Source organism: Leptodactylus fuscus, chromosome 5 (assembly GCF_031893055.1).
Source record: "Leptodactylus fuscus isolate aLepFus1 chromosome 5, aLepFus1.hap2, whole genome shotgun sequence".
Classification (NCBI taxonomy): Eukaryota; Metazoa; Chordata; class Amphibia; order Anura; family Leptodactylidae; genus Leptodactylus; species Leptodactylus fuscus.
In genome coordinates this window covers 86,490,071-86,510,509 of record NC_134269.1, presented here as the reverse complement: position 1 = coordinate 86,510,509, position 20,439 = coordinate 86,490,071, and the positions used below count along the sequence as shown (strand labels likewise).

The following is a 20,439-nucleotide window of genomic DNA, read 5'->3' as shown; positions in this document are numbered from 1 at the left end:
TTCAGTGTTCCTCACCTTCCCTGGGCCTTCGCTTACACTCTGAGGTCTAAAGAGACCCCACAGTATAACAGCAGTCTCAGTTTGCTCGGGTTTGCTCTAAACCTAAACCAAACCACCTGGCGACCCTCGCAAGATGAATCTTACACGGTTCATCCAACACTTAATCATAATGTAAAGGGGCGTGGCATAAAAGGGGTGTGATCGTAATCAAGGTAAAATGCCCGATCGCAATTTTTATTTAGGTCATAAATTGCCCAGCCCTAGGATAATGCTAATGAATATTGAAGGCTATCACAATAAAATTAAGGGAACTAAGACCAATTTGCACATTTAACAAAAATTTTATTTTTTCAAAGCTATTTAGTTATACTAGAATATTACTACCTACAATCTTTCAGAAGTGAAAAGCACAATATGAAGAATAAAATATAACACTATGGAAACAAACCTCTGTCTTGTGAAAAGGGTCGGACTTGAAATTCCTTGTAGTTTGGCAGGCAGAACGGCTGACACATGCATGAATTCTTAGTCATCCTTACAAGACTACGCCAGCAACATTCCACTTTGTGAAAGGTCCAGGAACACACAATTCATTGTCTGACCTTGGCTAAGAGCTCAGGATCCCAGAACAAAATAAGTGATTAATTCAATGATGAGGGAATTGGATCAGCAAGTTACATCTTCCTGTGTATACCACATATGGAAACAAGAACGGGAGCAACGTAAGAAATCAAACCAGAATTACTATTATTATTCAACCCTTACCTAATGTGAAGAAATCCTTATGCCAAAGACTACACGGATCCAACAAAGTCAAGAAAGCAGCAAAATGAAGAATACTATGACTCATCTCTTGCAACACTGACCCATGACATAACAGACATGGAATTAAAGAGTCTCCAGACTTTACTGAGCTCCTAGGCAACCATGAAAATCCACATAACTCAGAAGGACGAGGAGCAATGGGCCGGGTACTTCCAAGTATTTGTAACTATCATACAGTGATACAAGGGAAGCTGTCAGCCACTGTGTGTGGTGGAATAAGCCCAACTAACACACGACACACTGGTCCTCTAATGGAAAATGACACACTTTCCTTCCATTGGGTTCATATGGAATCTGACATAGTAACCATCTATAAGTCTCCACATATACTTGGGCAAGTGTTGAAGTTACAAAAAGAACTTTCTACAACTCAGGCTGAATAAAGCCATGAACACTCATGTATATGAGGTCTGAACCCCATATCTTATAATATAACACAATACTTATCCTGTACACACAGTGATCCAATAAGTCAAGTAAAAAAAATACAAAAAACACAAATGGAGATGTAAAAAGGATTTCAAAATGAAACTTTAAAGGCTTTGTCCCATCACAAGGATCCTATCTATACTGCTAGTTTATGTGGATTTAAGACTTTTCCTAAATGCATTGCTTTATCAAAACTGCTTTGTTTGGCCGCTATCTTAATTTATTCACTTCATTGTTTACACTCCATTTCTATGGCCCTTGGGATTATCTGCTCATTTGTCAAGTGATGTAGATGCCTGCTCTCAGGGGGGCGAGCAGCTCCAAGCTGTTTGTGTCTGATAAGTAGCGGAGCTTCTCAGATAAGGGAGGTGAGAGCTCCAGGATTTCTGAGCTCTTATCAGTCGGTTTAATTGAATTTGGCTTTACATACCTCTGTATGTAATGCAAACTGACTGACTCAAATCCAGCTCTGCTACATCAGCTTCACACGGTAATTCATTTACAACCAATCCCGTGCAAGTGAAACCCCGCCTACCAATGTGCCGAGAAAAGCAGGAAGTAAAGAGAGCACAACAGCCTGCAGGTTAGTGAACAAGCGTCATGGGAATACCCCTTTAATCCCAGTCTAAGCTTTTCATATATGAGACGTTTGACACGATCAATCACTTTGCAGCCACTATACACACCATATCAATATTCTGGTAGAATAAGGTAGCGCTGCAGATGACTTCCAGCTTATCCATGCACATGCTCATTACACAAGCCACACAACTTCTTTCCCATTTAACACTTAACAACCATGTGTTTTATGTAATACACCACTTTCTGGCATGTGAGCTCTCCAGCTGCATCATGCACAGTAGTAAACAAACTTGTGTTCATGTGTATTATTTATTTAGAGGAAACGGACTCCCCGTCACAGGCATGTCACCAAGAAAAACTCGAGGTATACATATGCTTCAACTAAGGAGTAAGGTTATACACAGTACAAACCCTTACTTAAAAGAGTTGTCCAGGATAATTCTTGGACAAGTCCTTTCAAACTAGCCTGAAGTCCTGTAACTTCATGGTTTCCTGAACATAGTAAAAGGTAGACGCTTGAATTGTACTGCTGTCAGATTCCCTTTAACAGCACACATTGCTCTAAAACTATGCTGATGTCAGAGTTCAAGGTAGAGTGACAACAGCGCAAACACAGAGAGCAACAGCCAGGCAGGCAAAGTAATCATATAGATATACTATTCATGGAGAAGGAGGAAATATATATCAGCATTACTTCTTTATAGGCACTTTGTTTCCTCCACACATGTGAAAAACCTTTGCTTTACAAGGTCAAGCACAGACTGATCACTATCCTGTCAGTATATTATCACTCAAGATAATCTGCAATATCATTGGTTTGGAAAACTGTAAATTGCTAAAATTTAGATACAGAAACCTTGGAAACAGCCCCAGGTCAAATATCTTCTGAGTCTCCAAGATTTGCACACATTTGCAGACACCAGACTAATGAACACTTTCCTGCCCTGTGTACAGCACTGGGACATTTTGGGCTTATAAAAACTGCCGACTTGTCATCAGTTGAAGACTGGCGCAGCTCGACACCCAGGACCTTTACAGATCAGTTGTTTAAAGCAACAGCAGTACTCAGTGGTGTCATCTCCACATCATAGGCAAGTGACATCACATTCACTGTTCACATAGACTATTTGCAGCTCAGTCAAAATCAAGTAAATGAAGCTGAGCCCCAATACTAAGCACAGCCGCTATATAAAGCAGAAGGTGCGCTTGGTTTTTTAGTTAAAGGGATTCTACCATTGAAATGAATTTTTTTGGCAATCACACATCAGAATAGCCTTTAGAAAGGCTATTCGTCTCTTACCTTTAGACATGGTCTCCGCTGCGCCGTTCCTTAAAAAAACCGTTTTTTACCGGTATGCAAATTAGTTCTCTCACAGCGATGGGGGAGGGCCCCAGCGCTGAAAATGCGATGGGGGCATCCCCACTGCTGTTCGATAACACGCTCCAGCGACGCCTCTATCTTCGGCTGGTTCCTCCCCTTCTTTCGTTGTCTTCCTCCTGCGTCACCTCCGACGCCTGTGCAGTTGGCTCTGCCAGTTAGACACTAGCAGAGCCGACAGCGCATGCCGGCCGGCAGCCATTTTTGGGAGGACGCTCTTGCTCTTGTAGTTCAAGGCAGGAGTGGCCTCCCAAAAAAGGCCGCCGGCCAGTATTCGCACTCGGCTCTACTGGTGTCTCACTGGCAGAGCCAACTACGCAGGCGTCTGAGGTGACGCAGGAGGAAGATGACAGAGAAGGGGAGGATCCAGCCGAAGATAGAGGTGTCGCAGGATCGTGTTCTCGAGCAGCAGTGGAGTGCCTCCATTGCATTTTCAGCGCTGGGGCCCGCCCCCATCGCTGTGAGAGAACTAATTTGCATTTCTAAGGAACGGCATAGCGGAAACCACGTCTAAAGGTAACAGGCGAATAGCCTTTCTAAAGGTTATTCCGACGTGCGATCGCCAAAAAAATTCATTTCAATGGTGGAATCCCTTTAAGAAGTTGCAGTGTCGTCCAAACAATGCAATCTCTTCTAACTGCTGATCCATGGGGGGCCTAGGTGTCGGCCCACGTCAATCTTTACTTGATGGTCATCAACTTTAAACACCCAGAAAACCATTTAATTGACAACATCCAGAAACTGATGTCAACAGTAAATCTCAGCTAGAGGTGGCTACATGACTACACTGATCTAATGATGCAAAGTCATGGCTGAACATCTGCCACTTCTTATAAGAATTATGGCAAGGAGACTTCCTCAATCTGGAGAAAAATATTTCATCCTACTCCACAGAGGGAAGCTTCTATAACAGACACAGACTGTAGACATCAAAGCTCCTCGAACACAACATGAACATGATTGCATGCTTGTATCCAGGCCATGATATAATAGCACAGATTCCACATGGATGACATCCGTGTGCCGTTCGTGCTTCCCTGGCTCCATTCCATCCGGAAAATGGGCAGGAATAGAACCTGTCCTGAGTTTTGCACCAGACTCACAACCCCATGAAAACATAGTTGTGTGTATGGGGCAATAGAAAGGAATGGGTCAGTGCGATAGCCATGAAAAACATGGCCAGCATACAATCATGTGAATCGGTACTTCTCACCAAAAAACTAAACTCCCCAGCCCGAGTATTGGAGCCTTTTTCTCTGATCTTCTTTAGCGCTTTACAGATATTGTCAATCACTATGCCATATAGGGCTCACAATCTATAATACCTACCAGTATGTCTTTGGAGTATTTAAAGGGGTTTTCCGGGCAAAAAATGTTTGTTTTTTTGTTTTTTTTTAAATGTCTGTTGATGCTACTAATGGGTACATAAATGCACCTATATACCTTTAGCTGTGCTTTGAGTGATTTCTGGGTGTCTCAGGTATCTCCTGCTTTTGTTTACAAGGTTCTGCTTCCTGCTATGTAACTTTTTCACTAACCCCTCTCACCTTATTCCCCCCTTCCTCTTCATTCCAGTGGATGCGCAGTAGAGTACAGTGAGCAGCAATGAGCACAGTGGAGCAGATTGTGCACCCTGCAGAATCAGTACAGAAGGAGAAGCTTGGAGGATAAATAATGGGGTGGATGGGGGGTGGGGGAGTAGTAGTGACTGTTTCCAGAACAGACACACAACTGAGGCTAGGTTCATATCTGTTTTGGAGACTCCACTGCAGACTCTGTCTAAAATCATTAGAGGGAAAAGTCATACTGAAACCAGCAGTAACCCGGAAGACCCCATTATAGTCTATGAGGTCCGTGGGTAACCACTTGTTTAATGACGGAGAGCCGAATACTTATGTGAACCTAGCGTAAGCAAAGAATTACACAGAACCACATCATACACATAGTAGACAGAGCAGCTAATACTCGGGTTTATTTTACTGTAGAATTCCGGATGACGCCCGCTAATCTTCATTAACCTGTGTTTATCTATTGCCGCTTCAGGGAAGTACCTTCTTCAGACTGGGTTTTTAAAGCCGCCGTGTTTACCGAGGGCAAAGATAATTTACACCTACTTTTATTTATATTTGGTTACATACTAAACTGGGAGCAAAGCAAACAGACGTAGCCTAAGCAGTAACCGCGGATCCACACCCTCTGACTGAAATAGGCCCAACTCTGGAATACATCTGGACCTTTCAACTAAAGCCTGCTCCAAAAGCCAAGACTTTTCTGTCCACATGAGTTATTTCACAAGTGAACATTTTCAAACCTCAGAGAGAAAGATTTTTGGCTGCAAGCCTACTGTGAGCTCTGTGTACAAAAAAAGCCTACACACTACAAGGATTTCTGAAAGGAATGACTCTAGATTCCTCGAATATTCTTATATTATATCCATAAAAAAAAAATATACATACGTTCTCACAACTCAGACATTTTCAGCAGGTTAAAGTATCTATTTATGTACATAATACCAACGCTTGCCAAAAATACATCTCTGACAAACAAACTACTTGCGTTTCAAGGTGGAGGTCAAACAATCCAAGAACACACCTCCTATACAGCTCAGTTTACTAATGGATATCAAACATCCAGCTAAGATAGACACACGTTCTGAGAGTCACGGCATAAAAACATAAGGAAAAAGAGAACCATCGCCATAGAAAACCCCTTTGATATAAATGAGGATTACTATTCTATATAGACATACGGATTATCAACACTGGATGTCCATATATATATATATATATATCTCAGGTTCTATTCACACTAGTATCATGGCTTTTATTCATAACAGAAGGGCTGGGGAGTAATTACCAGTTATTTTATACCATTTTAGTATGAAGCATGCTGCTCCTACTACGGCTACTGCGCATGCGCCCTGGCCATTTTTTTTTTTAGAAATGTCAGTTCGCGACTTAGACGGGACTAGAGGACATCGCAGGAAGAGGAGGCGTGGATGAAGAAGATGGCGGACCCTGAATGCCTGCCCACCGTGCACGATGGGTAAGTTGATCACATTTAGAGATGAGCGAACACAGTTCGGATCAGCCAATCCGAACAGCACGCACCCACAGAAATGAATGGAAGCACCTGTGACGTCGGCCAGCCGCCGGCAAAGTCAGCGTCACAGGTGCTTCCATTCATTTCTATGGGTGCGTGCTGTTCGGATTGGCTGATCCGAACAGTGTTCGCTCATCTCTAATCACATTCTTTTTTAGGGTATTATTTTAAAACGGGGGGGGTAGTTTAATATAAGTTTAGCGGTGCCTAAATAGCCTTTTTAAAGGCTATGCACGCATATGTGGGGCCCTATCAGCATGATTTTGCTGGTAGAGTCCCTTTAAACTGAATCTGTCAACAGTAAGTTGGTTATAAAGCCATTCTACTGTACAAGTTACAAGTAAGTCTTTGTTATTCATCTTTATGACCCCATTTTCAGGTAAATCACTGTTTTAGGACCGGTTCACATCTGCATTCAGGTCATTCCATTCCAAGCAAGGAGAGTGGAAAATAGCACATTTCTCTCAGCATTTTTCACATGGACGCCATTATAGTCTATGGGGTCTGCAGGTCTTCTAAGGTAAGGCGGTGGGGGGGGGGGGGGGGGGAGTCAGCGAAACTCTGCACATTTCATTCAGATGGATTCGCTGTACTTGAAGACAAGTACATGATACTATAATGACATAGCATTGGATGGCTCCTGAGTAATTTAGAGGTTGTTTTCAGTTTTTAAATTCATAAGCCTGTTAAAAAATATGGGCCTGGAAGGTTACATGTGAATTAGCTCTTATTCTCCCAGTGGGCAGTAACCCTTTACATTCCACTAACTGATGCACAGTGGCATTTAAATGACATTTAGCACTTTGTACTTGGTGACTCGTCTTCTTTAACGAGGACCATTCACTACCTTCAGTAACTCCTTCAATAAGCACAACTCTCCGATTCCAGCACGTGGGATTTTTCTTTAGGCCCAACCATACCGGAGTACATCCGTTAAGTTAGTTTCAGCAACCAATATATTAATAGGCACTCTACTGCCAGGTGGGTGGTCCTCGACTGTAGACAACAGACAGGGACCACTCAATTGAGTGCAAAGCGCCCAAGTATTATATCAGGCACCAAAACTAACAGCACCGACTGTTCAAGAACAGTGGGCACTAGAAAAAAAAAATTCCAACTTCACTGGAATTAGAGTGGCGGCACTTGTGGAAGGATGCTAACACTTGAGTTGGTGGAGGAGGTAAAAGTCTGCAAGTGTCTTTATTTGGGATTTGGGCATTACACCTGAATACGGAAAACACTGGTTAAATACTCCTGAGTGAATGACGTCTTAACTGTTATATCTGTATATGGCAGCTTAAACCCAAACTCCTGCAATGGGTTAAACTTCTTCAGCATGATATCTTACCACAGAAGACAACAAAAAGCAATGTACCGTATACACTTGAGTACAAGCTGAGTTTTTCAGCACAGTTTTTGTGCTGAAAAAGTGCGCCTCGGCTTATATTTGCGTCAATACGGTAATTGAAAATGTCACATGACTGATCCGCAGTGAAAGACTTCTGTGGGAGGCCGCTGGAGCAGCGATAGGTGAGTGGTGAGGCAGCGCTGTCTCCAGGACCACCCCAAGATGTTTCCAGAGCATCTTCTCTGCCTTGGAAACATCTTAAGGTGGCCCTGGAGACAGCGCTGCCTCACCGACCGCCTATCAGCAGCAGCGCTGTTCCAGCAGCCTCCCACAGATGTTTTTTACTGTGGACCAGTGAAATTCGACTTACTGCGTCTCAGTACAGGTGGTGTCATCACGCCCCCTACACTGAGACGCAGGAGCAGCCGCGGGAGAAGACGAGCAGTGGCGGCAGCGGGAGCAGCAGCGTGAGATCGGTAAGTATGAGAACTTAATGTTTGTTTGTCCCCGGGCCTGCTCACTGCCAACCCCCGCGTCACCTTATACTATAAGCCGCGGAGGCCGGCAGTGAGTAGGCCCGAGCCCCAGCCGAAATCCCACTGCCGCTATTATTATACTCGGGGGGGGTGTCTTTTCTGAATTTTAGGCCTGAATCCGGCTAGGATTAACATGAGCACAAACAGAATGTCATGCATTTTCCCCCCTCAGCTTATACTCGAGTCAATAAGTTTTCCCCGTTTTTTTGTGGTAAAATTAGGGGGGTCGGCTTATATTCAGGTCGACTTATACTCGAGTATATACCGTAATTTAAAAATGTTTTTGCAATAATTTTCATTTTTTATTGTCTTTGCCATAAGAGATCACACTGCAACAATTTAACCAATTGCAGAAGTTTGGGTTCACAACCGCATCTGTATGCGAGACAAAAGTCAATCCTACCTTCCAATAAATGTTTATGGAGTCAGCAGACACTTACTTTGGATAATTGGCTTTAGGCTGCACTTAGAGGGCGACAGGGCCAGAAAGTAAATCATTAAAGGTCAGAAAGTTGAACCACTAAATAATTCCAATGGGAAACTCTGGATTCTCATATATTGTACTAGAATTATGCTAACAAAGGCAGACTGGGTAGTAGATGCATCAGGCTCACGAAGGCAGCGCTGACACTTTATCTTCACACATTCTACCTTATCTCAGTGGAACAAGTGTTTACTAGCAGATCAGGCAGCGCACGGACAAACTAGTCACATCTCAAGAGCCAGCAACACGTCCAAGACTATGGCATAAACAGCAGCATACAAGACCCACAACCATGTGCCAAATTCCTCTAATTTTAGATCAGTTAAATATTAATGAGATATGGCAGACACATAAATGAGGGCTTGTGTACAATTTATACCCCCCAAGACCAAGGTACAGATGTCTACCGAGTAGTGGCAAATGTGCACAGTTGGCTCATTACATTATACTTGGGCAGAGTGTGGGTGCCAGCTGTACACTGCATAGATACTGTAGTAAGTAACAATCCATAGAACAAAAAATGGTCAGCAGCAGCTGTGAACGATGAAATGGCATATACTATATTATTTTCAACATTTCAGTTACTACTTGCCTACTAGATTACATGTATTATGCTTCATTCAAACACACAATTTTTAAGTCTATATGAATATTTTATTAATTTTATACAATGACTATGACTACATGTCTATTTTTTTATGCTTTGGATGCATTACAGATTCATTACCAATAAAAGCCTACGGGTCTGTGAAAAAAAAGTGGACAACATCTGTGTACCCATGTATCATAAGCACAGCAATACCTAAGGAAAAAGATGATTGATAATAGTTCAACAACAGACAGCACAAGAACAAGGCTCTAACGTGTGAATGAGGCCTAAAGAAGATATTTACGCCTGTGGCACTTCATTTCCTTGATATGATACTATAGACCTAAAGTCAAAATCCTTAGCAAGAGAGAAATCGGAGAACAATAAAGCTGCTATTTATGACTAAATATCCCATCAGTAATAACACATACAACTAGTCACAAGTATATAGATGTACAGAGTATACGCTCCTTACATTGTTTAGCCTGAAGAATTTTCTCAGTGCCTGCTGTGCACATAGAAAAACAGAGTGCAAACGTGTAGAGAACCAGCCCCTCTCCATTCACTGAAGAGAGAATAGGCCCCTCTCCACTCACTGTGCTCCCATCATAAGCCTGAAGATATCTATGGTGAAAACTTCCCTATTAAAAAGGAGTGAACAGCAAATTAACTATACAGAAGACCCCTACCAGAAACAACTTTACAGGGTTCAGGCAGACAACTGCAACAATTTTATGATTAGGTGCATTTAGTTTTGGTCCGAATTACATGCTGTATTAAATGAGTAATTGCCTTAAAAATGAAAAAAGTTAGTAGCCGTTTAAAGTAATAATTTATAAAAGTCATGTATGGCATCAGCACTTGCATCACAGGCTTCCAATAGCTATTACTGTTCCAACACCAAGTATATGGATTATAATGAGGTCATGACCTGAACGTTGGCCATATACTTCAGATAAAGTTTGTACAAACTAACAGACTTGTGTCATCTGCAGCAACAACTCAGTCGTCTTATGATGTGGACTGCCAGACCAAGAGTTATAGTTTGTAACCTCTAATAAATCATATCCACTTAAAGTCAATGAATCAAGGAGATTAGCAGCTACCGGCACGGAATCCAAATACAGGATGCCAAATATAGCACAGACAACCTGCTCTTTATATAGATAGGAACGCTGGCTAAGGTGCCATAGCACCCACTGAGTTTCGCTGCACATTGCCAGGATGAGAAATACCACAGGGCTTCTCTGCTGGAGACTAGCATAGTTCTGCAATGCATATAGCCAGTGGATGAATTTTCCCAGATATTTTTTTTTTTTTTTACAGATGATCGTTATTAGTCAGCATCTAAACGCTTAAGAAAAAATAAAAAATATGGGACTAATAACCAAACAAATCTAAAAACAGGAAAATCAATATGTGTAACGTAAAAAGACTTATCAAAATGTACTTTTAAATCTCTCACCCTGCTAAGGAAGAGAAAAAATATGAACTGCACTCCAGAGGCTGAGCTGTCACTGTATGAGGCCTGGCAATAACGGAAAACAAACCAAAAACATCCAACTCTCACTCCTTCACAAATGGCTGACAACCATGATCAGTCAGAAGCAGTAAAGATCCTCTAATTCATTAGAAAGCAAATGATCGAATTCCTATGAAAATATGCAGCAAGGCATCTAATTAGACAATACCAATAATAGTTTAATAAGATTAAAAATAACTTATTTTATAGTGTTGGAAGTCCCCCCCCCCCAATTATAACCAAAATTGGTCCCGACTGTACAGCCCTTATGTCAGCCATACATTTCTAGGCATTACAGAATCATCATTGGATTTGCCCAGCCCCAGATCTGCCACAAGTATCAAATATATACTTAAGTACATATGTGGACAAGGATACCCACTCTCAACTGCATAAACAAGTATGTGCCCTGACAAATCTATTAGTAAGCAATCAAAGATTTGGTTGTGCTCGTATTAACATTCAGATTTTCTCCTAGTTATATAATTGAGATAGTCGGCAACGGACAGTAATCTTGCTCAGCTCTCCCATACAGATGAACACTCAGACATGTGCAGGACCTGGGAAAAGGAGCAAAAATGCTGCCAGTATCCACCTCAGTACAAAAGGATTGGTCAACTGAAATGCAGCGTCCCAACCCTTCATATCTGCCATCAGGGGAGAATTGGGTAGCCCTCGTACACATAAGACAGTCATCCAAGCCCAACCAAATCAGTGGGTTAAACCAATATACTTCTAATGTGTGTGGCCGGCTTTACACAACTTAGCCAGGCACAATGAAATCTAATGTCCTTTAACTTCTGCAACATGAGGAAAATTTCCTTAGTGAACTTTCTTGCAAATATTCACATGAATCAAATGCCTCAGGCCAATGTACTTCTATCCAAACACAGCTATAATTCATCCATTATTCAGAAATGTCAAAACTGCTACCACACCCGCACAACATTTTTATCATTTCAGATGCTAGAAAACCTGCATGTCATTTTCAACAGTTCCAAATGGTCTTATGAAATCGTTCACCCATGTCTAAGTGCAAAGATCATTTCAGACCAACAAAAATGATACACACTTGTCTGAAAATCTAGGTCAAGGTGAGCAACCTAAGCATGTAACTTGGTCCAGTTCACACTACACCCGGGCCAAGTAAATGCTTGCTACCCATGGACTAGTGGAATGTTCTGAGACAAAGAAAAACCAATATTCAGGTAACTGTGATAAGAATCTAATCAATGTAACATTCTTGTTGGTTATCTGAGCATTTTTTTTCCTTGTAATAAGGATGTAGCAAAGATTGTCATGTCTCCGTGCGACTCCTTTATTCCAGTTAGAACAGAGTCTCCTTTAGACCCTTACATACGTCAAATGTTTGAAGTAACACTCGCGGCTCCCTCCATTTACCAACAGGAGTGAAGAAGTCGCAATCACCATGTAGTCCTAATGAATGGTCGGGGAGCCCAAGGGGTGGTTGCACCCATCAGAGCACCCATTATATCTGTGGATGCTGCACATCAAGACTTTTCAATCATTATGTTAGGGCCTGGTGAACGCAGGAGAGACCACATACGGAACAACTCGTTTGTATACAGAAGAGCCAAATGTACGTTCGCTGCGACACTAACTGCCCCTACAATTGCATATATGTGGTTTAGAAGTGATTTTGTATACAGTGCATTGTTCTACATTAAAACCTACTTCAGCCATTTGGTTTTAAATAGTTTAACTTTTAATACAGAATCTCTCCCCCACCACCCAAGACAACGTAATAGCTCTGAAATAGTCACATATCTGATTAGTTATACCTATTTACAGATATAAATACAGTCATGAACTGCACACTTGGGGAAGAAGAAAGGTTTTCTATTGGTTTTTAAAATGACTTCCACAAGCAATATGCTCAGTAGAGCGGTGAATGCCAGATGGGACCTGACTTACACATCTGCTATTCTCTTCATTGTGCAGATCTAAGAAGTGCATGAATAATCCCTTGTGTGATAAAAGAAAAAAAGAAAGAAAAAAAAAAAAATTCACCTGTAGATGCCACGTAACAAATTAGCCTGCATGTTACATGCTATACTTGTATACCCATCAGAAACAAAGCTCCATCTCACAGACCGTTAAAATTCATTTTAAGCAGTTTCACCATCTAGCCCTTCTCTAAAGGAAAAGCAAAAATTACCACTGCAGAAAAAAAAAAAAAAAAAAAGCACTTCAGTTCTGAGCAATATAGCGTGACTATGGCCTGAGGAATATTACAGTTTTTAAGCCAAAGTGATGGGAGTCCTTTTGTATTTGCTAATTTGGGCATGGTTACTTTATTTATAAAAATAAAATGTGGTATGTTAAGATATAAAGACTGAAACCTAAAACCTCCATACACACCGGTATATAGTATCTGCTTGTGCAGCAGAAGCATGACATCATCAGCATATTAACCATTCAAAGCAAACATTGCCTTCCTCAGCAGACTCCCAGCATGCCCAGAGTGAAAGGCAGACTCTCCATCTATTCAGCATGCTTGCATTGTACCTTGGTAACAGCCATGGGAGGTACTGCTGCCTGGCAAGCCAATGTCATGAGAAATGGGGGGAGTTTTCCCCCCCTTTTTAACTCAGTCTGCCAACAAAAAAGAAAGCGAAGTCACATCTGACTTCTAAGCATGTCCACTCACTCATATGATAAAGGAGAGCTGCAAGTGTATAATAGAACAGGAACAGTGGAACTGAACCTGGAGGAGAAAAAAAAAAAAGTTCTCATGGGTGAACTTATGTGAACTAGAAGTACCTTTGAAGCCATATATGGCTGGGGAAAAGAAAAAGAGAAAAAAAAAAAAAATCTGCATAATGGGTAGATACAAAGACGCAAGTTCAATTAAGTGTAAAGCACCATGGAATTAATGGCGCTATATAAATAAATAATAATAATAATAATTCAGCCAGATCCGTGTTTGGTAAATCCAGCCAATACACAGACTACTCATTGTGGCTCATACATGGCCATGCACTGTCATCCGCATTTATTACAGTAAGATGAATCCACATGCTGCAGAATTTTTTTTTATTTTTATAAGAACACACAAATATTGTGTGGATTGTAAACTGCAGACGTGTCAATTATTTGTTGCCGATCTTCATTACAGATTTTACATTTGACAGTGCTAAGGGTGAAATCTGTGGCAAAGCTTTAGAATTTCACAACACAATGAGAACCAGGTAGCGCAGATTTTCTATGCGGCATATTCTTACAGTTCTGTGTGGACTTACGCTTAGGGTGCATTACTCAAACTCAGCGCTCCCCCCCCCTCTATGTTCTGCTGCCCTAATAAATCTGACAGGTCCACTATAACAGACGTTTACAGAATGACACTTACTAATAGCTAGACAAGGTAAGCTACACTTGTGCCAGATTTATTACAGTGACTGATTCTTGGCCATAAAGGTTCTTTTTATATCAATAAAAATGCTGCAATAAGTCAATTGCTTTGGCACGTGAGCGGCTACACTATATGCACCCTTAGTTTAGGATTTGCTTTTCTGCCTCACTGTACGGTTACTGAGTAGCCATATACAGTATGTCACTGAACAGATACAACAATACCTGGATTTCAGAATTCAGTCATTTCAACAGTAAAGAAAAATGGTATTTAGTGTTTACTATATAAATAAAATTCATAGTTACTCGCCCCCACTTAGGAACACACAAGAGTGACATCATGTCCACTATATGACAGCTATACGTGACACAAAGTTCTATTCACATTGTGATCTTATCATGACTTTGGATATAAAAAGCCCAACATTGCACCAAATCTGTCACACGATGGGCACCAGAGGCATTGACAGACTTTCCCTTCTTAAAGGATAGGTCCTCAATTACTTAGCCTGGATGATGATTATAAGGCCAGAATCTCATGTGGCGTAAACGTTGCAGCAAAAACCACAGAGTTTTACAGTCCCTGCAAAGTGGATGGGATTCTAGTGAATCCACACATTGCGGTAAAATATGAATTAGATTTCAGAAATAGTCGCAGTTTTGGCCACATCATGGGGGGGGGGGGGAGAGGCATGATGGTCATTTTTAAAACATAGTCGCCCAAATGTACAATTGTGTTACAACTGAACACTGGCTTAAACATGGCGCATCTTTGTAGCCAAAACAAAATGCTCCGCATTGCACCAATTTTTTGACTTGCTAGACATGTGGTTGTGGATGCTCGTAAAAAGGGGAAGTGTCATAAATGTGCCACAATGTGTTAAGATTGTGTTGTAAAATTCTAGATGAATATAAGTCAGCTGAGAAGTGTTATAAACTTAGACTATACAGTGTAAAGATTGCCCAGGTTTATCATCCAGCAACAGCCACCATGATAAATCTGATGAATCGACTGCCCAAGTTTATCCTGTCTACCCATTAGCAAATAGGGGCCATTTATTTCAAATGAGCCATTCTCATTCTGTCGCATGTGATTTCCATTTCACTTAAATGCAGTGAGAGTCAGAGAATCAAATGCAGTTGGAGTGCTTCCTTATTCACAATAATACATGTATTTACTGTACAATGTCAAACTGAACAGTGATGTCTTCAATCCGTTCCTATACCAAGCATCCATATTACAGCCTCTGAAACATATCACGTTGCTCAACCCAGATATAGAGCCATAAGTTATGAGAACACCTCGGACCTCAAAACTACAGCATATAATACATAGCTGCTAAAAGGACGGCTTATAATTAGGGCTGTGCAATCACAAGACTGATAGTACATGAAGACATCTTAAAGGTGACTTGTCATATCTTCACGCATCTTAACTTGCTTCATACATTTATAGTCACAGTTTCACAGACCCTATCACTTTCCCACTTTACTTTTATGGTCTACTGTTTACATGTAATGCATCTTATTTCTGTGCACAACACTAACAGTGAAGCAGGTAGTCGACACTGCCCAATGTCAATGACAGACCACTTCACTAGGCTGGTGTTCACCCACAATTAGATAAGAGGCTAGAAGGAAAATCCAAAATCGCAGCTTGTCTACTGTCTGTATTTTTATGCAATATGTGGATGGGATTCACTAGAAGCTATGATAACATCAAAATATGTTATGTGTAGCTGTCATATAGTGGACATGTTGTCACTTGTGTGTACAAAAAGGTAACTACATTTTATTTATATAGTAAACACTAAATAACACACTTGTTTCTGCTTGAATTATACCCATAGTGAAACCGCCAGCATTTCCGTAGGTATAATAGACATGCTGCGATTTTTAAAAGCACAATGGTATTTTTCTGCAATGTGTGGATGGGATTCACTGACTTTCTGCTTCCATTATACCTACAGCCTTTCCGTAGATATAATGGACATGCTGCAATTTCCTTAACCGCAATGGTTTTGTATATTGCAGCGTATCTGCTGCAGGTATTTTTCCGTAAGGTGTGAATGGGATTCGCTAGACTTTGCAGAGACTGTAAAATGCAATGCCTTAGGGTAAGTTCACACTGAGTAAACGCTAGCTTATTTTGTAGAGCAGGGATCCTCAAACTGCGGCCCGCGGGCCACATGCGGCCCGCCAAGCACTTCTGTCTGGCCCCGCCGACAACGCCGGCAGGCGTGCATTTATAATGAAGCTCCTGGGGAGCTCGGGCCAAGCCATGGAGCACACTTCAATTTACCTATTGGAGGGCACCGCTCCCGATGTCTGTGCGACCTGCTCTGCCTCCGGCCCGCTGTTTGAAAAGTTTGAGGACCCCTGTTGTAGAGTAAAATTACACTTGTAAATTTTGCTATCCCATTGACTTCAATGATATTTTTTTACACGTGTAAAAATACGCCAGTAAAAATATGCCTGTAAAATGTCATTGAAGTCAATGGGAGTCTTATTTTTACACGTGTATTTTGCAAAAATACACGCGCGTTTACTCAGTGTGAATGCACCCTAATTAGGCCGGGGTCCCACAGGACGTAAACGCTGCGATTTGCCCGCAGCAGAGACGCTGCGGGAAAAATCACGGCGTTGTACAGTGCAGACAAAGTGGATGGGATTAATGCGAATCCCATCCTCACTTTGCGGAAAAGGTCGCAGCGTGGACACGCTGCAATTTGAAAAAATGTTGCATGTCAATTATATCTACGGTAACGCCGGCGGCTTTCCCGTAGATATAATAGGAAGAGAAAGTCCGCAGAGGAAAACTCTGTAAACTTTCTCTTAAAAGTGCTGCGGAAAGAACCACAATGCGTTCACGCCACGGTTCTTTCCACAGCGCTTTAGCGCTGCAATTACGGCCCGTGGGGCCTTAGCCTTAAGAAGCTTTTTGGTTGACCTGCAGTTTCCAACCACAGACACACCCAGACTATTCTGCACAATATACTGTGCTAGGCTTGGTAAAAAACTGTGTGGCATGGCTTGACCGTCATTCCAAATGGAAACTTTGATTGCTAACATAGTTGTAGCCAGCTGTAACCTTTGGAAGGTGTTGCAGTTATATCATTAACACAGTCCAGCACAGTGCATGCCCACACCTGCCACACAAGTCTATGTCATGTACACTGTGTCCTGTACAGACCAACAAGTTCAATCTACTATCGCAGAGGACTAAAGAAATGTACCCTTCACCACTTTGACAGTTTATTATTATTGAATGACAGGGTTTGTGTTAACATGTTAAGAGGCATCCCCTTTCACAAATGAGCCTTTATAATACCAGGTAGAAAATAATTGCATGATTGTAGCTGCCGTTTGGAAAGTAGAATGACATATGCCAAAGCAGTTGGAAATAAGTGACCCTATGTCAATACACCTGAGCTAGCCAAACTGGAAAATATAACAGAAATACACAACGTAAAGGCAATTATTTAGACTTGGTTCATCTGGAATGGATTGTCATCAAGAATGAACTCTAGCAGGTGCAGATTGGTACAGAAATCTACCATTTGACTAAGGCTTTGTTCACACATTACAGCTGTGGTGTGTATTTTGCCATTTACAAAATCACAGCAAACAGCTGGAAAGTGTGGAGGTTGCAACATGCCTAAATCTACAGCATACATTTTAGCTGAACTTAGCTGTAAGTATCTAACACACCAAATCTTCATCTATTACAATAAAATAAAATCCTCTCCCAGAAAACACTGCCTTCTAGGCTCCTTCTGCAACTCCCATAGCACTTAACGGATAGGGTCAAGTGCAAGCATGGCCACCCTTCTGCTGAACTGTATGGCAACAAGAAATCACCAAATAAGGGTCACTGGAGATCTGCTCCGCCAAACAGGAGAGGTACCAAAAGGTGGAACGTGTTAATGTAAAGTCTCTTCTGACCGTTCTTATTTTAGTGAACACCTGTGTGAGTGCAGGAGAACCCCTTTAACTCTGCTGGGGGTAATAGGCATATTCAGTGATGTACAGTGACAACTTCCAGGCTCCAGCTGTGTCTGCGATCCCAGCTAATTGACATATTTAACCTAATATGTGGAAAGTTCCCTAGCTTGTCATGACGAAATCCAACATTACACTTGACACAGTGAGCGGCAGTGAAATAAGCAGAGCTGGCAAACATGCCCCGTGCCCCTTGCACAGGCTCCCCTCTTACCTGGCAGCAGCACGGCTTTCAGCTTTTTAATTTTGGTTTCTGGGCTGAGTTTGTCTTCATGCTGGAAAATATGGGAGAAATATATGAGCAGCATATGGACAGGCGACGTTCACATGAAGACATCTGCAGCACATGTGTAATGCATAGGCTCAATGCACAGGCTAGATCAGAGGGGCTAAAAGAGGGGGTCTCCGGTAGTTGTAGGACTGCAACCCCCAACAGGCCCAGACAGAGAGTCTGCTGGGAGTTGTAGTCTGACAAGGGAAGATAGGCCCAGAATACATGACGATGTAAGACCCCCACCCCCCCACCCCATTATTTGAGAAGCCCCCTATAGTGATAGGTATAACTGAGTGCCATGCTCAGTGCCCAGGTCTCCCTATACTATATATGTGTTACATCCCTTCACATACCTGCCTTGACATAGGAACACCCCCCCCCCCTATTACTTGAGAATCCCCCCTATAGTGGTAGGTATAACTGTGAGTGCCATGCTCAGTGCCCAGGTCTCCCTATACTATATATGTGTTATATCCCTTCACATACCTGCCTTGATGTAAGACCCCCCCCCATTACTTGAGAAGCCCCCCTATAATGGTAGGTATAACTGTGAGTGCCAAGCTCAGTGCCCAGGTCTCCATATACTATATACGTGTTATATCCCTCCACATACCTGCCTTGATGTAAGACCCCCCCCCCCCCATTACTTGAGAAGCCCCCCTATAATGGTAGGTATAACTGTGAGTGCCAAGCTCAGTGCCCAGGTCTCCATATACTATATACGTGTTATATCCCTCCACATACCTGCCTTGATGTAAGACCCCCCCCCCCCCCATTACTTGAGAAGCCCCCCTATAATGGTAGGTATAACTGTGAGTGCCAAGCTCAGTGCCCAGGTCTCCATATACGTGTTATATCCCTCCACATACCTGCCTTGATATAAGAATCCCCCCCCCCCATTACTTATGAAGCCCCCCTATAGTGGTAGGTATAACTGTGAGTGCCATGCTCAGTGCCCAGGTATCCCTATACTATGTATGTGTTATATCCCTTCACATACCTGCCTTGATGTAAGAATCACACACACCCTCCCCCCATTACTTGAGAAGCCCCCCCTATAGTGATAGGTATAACTGTGAGTGCCATGCTCAGTGCCCAGGTCTCCCCATACTATATATGTGTTGTATCCCCTCACATACCTGAGGTGGCAGCAGATAAGACCGGAACGTTGGCTTGGGCTGTTTAATGGAGAACATTGTGGATGTGCAGACAAGTGTTGCTGGCAGAAGGTGTGTATGGAGCAGCTCCCGCCCGCAGCTGTGCCCGGACACCGGCGCTTCCCTTCTAATCCCTGCTGGGACTGCACTTATCCTCCCTGGACCTGGGCAGCCTGCTCCATGGCCGGAATCTTCTGGCTTTTGTTGTAGCTCAGGCCAGACATGTCCCTCTCCCTCAGTGTGTCTCACTCCCACACGCACTTTGTATTTGCATTCTCACTGATTTCCTGTGAGTCTGTCCCTTTCTTTTCAGTCTGTGCACATGTGCAGAAAACCCATTGAGGGACTCGGCTCTGCCGCTCTGCACTGCCATCTAGTGTCAATGGCGGGGAACGCAGGTAGACGTCAATTCGGCTTAGTCATACGGCTATTGTATTTGGTGTTCGCTGTGTGCAGTCAAATATTTAGCTATTATTTAATAAATACTAATATATTGTATAATAATAATGATGGGAGAATTATTTCTTCATGTTTCATACTGAACTTTAAGGAGAACTGACAGTAAAGGGAATTGTTATTGCTCTGCTTTGGTTATATCATGGTTATCTATTAGGCTGGTCTTACACGGCCGTAATGCAAGTCCGCAATTGGTCCGCAATGGAGGGTTTTCAATTGTGGACCATTTGCAGACAAATTATATTCAATAAGGCCTCTTACACCACCGGATATTTTATCCCTGGTGTGGCCGGGCCGCAACCGTGGTCCGCAATTTATAGGACATGTCCATAATGGCAGTGAATTGCGGCACTGCACGGACTCGCCCATAGAACTCTATGGGC

The 20,439-nt window shown here is 42.3% G+C and overlaps 1 protein-coding gene across 1 annotated transcript in view; it reads right to left on the bottom strand.

Moving 5' to 3' along the window:
- MTMR10 (myotubularin related protein 10) overlaps positions 1 to 19,909 on the bottom strand; it is a 51,313-nt gene extending 31,404 nt beyond the window's left edge. The window contains exons 1-2 of the mRNA XM_075273586.1: positions 19,583 to 19,909; positions 18,384 to 18,444 (exon numbers count right to left, since the gene is read on the bottom strand). Coding sequence (XP_075129687.1) covers positions 18,384 to 18,444; positions 19,583 to 19,639 — 118 coding nt within the window. The 5' untranslated portion in view covers positions 19,640 to 19,909. The remainder of the gene's footprint in view (positions 1 to 18,383; positions 18,445 to 19,582) is intronic.
- Positions 19,910 to 20,439: the final 530 nt, after the last annotated feature.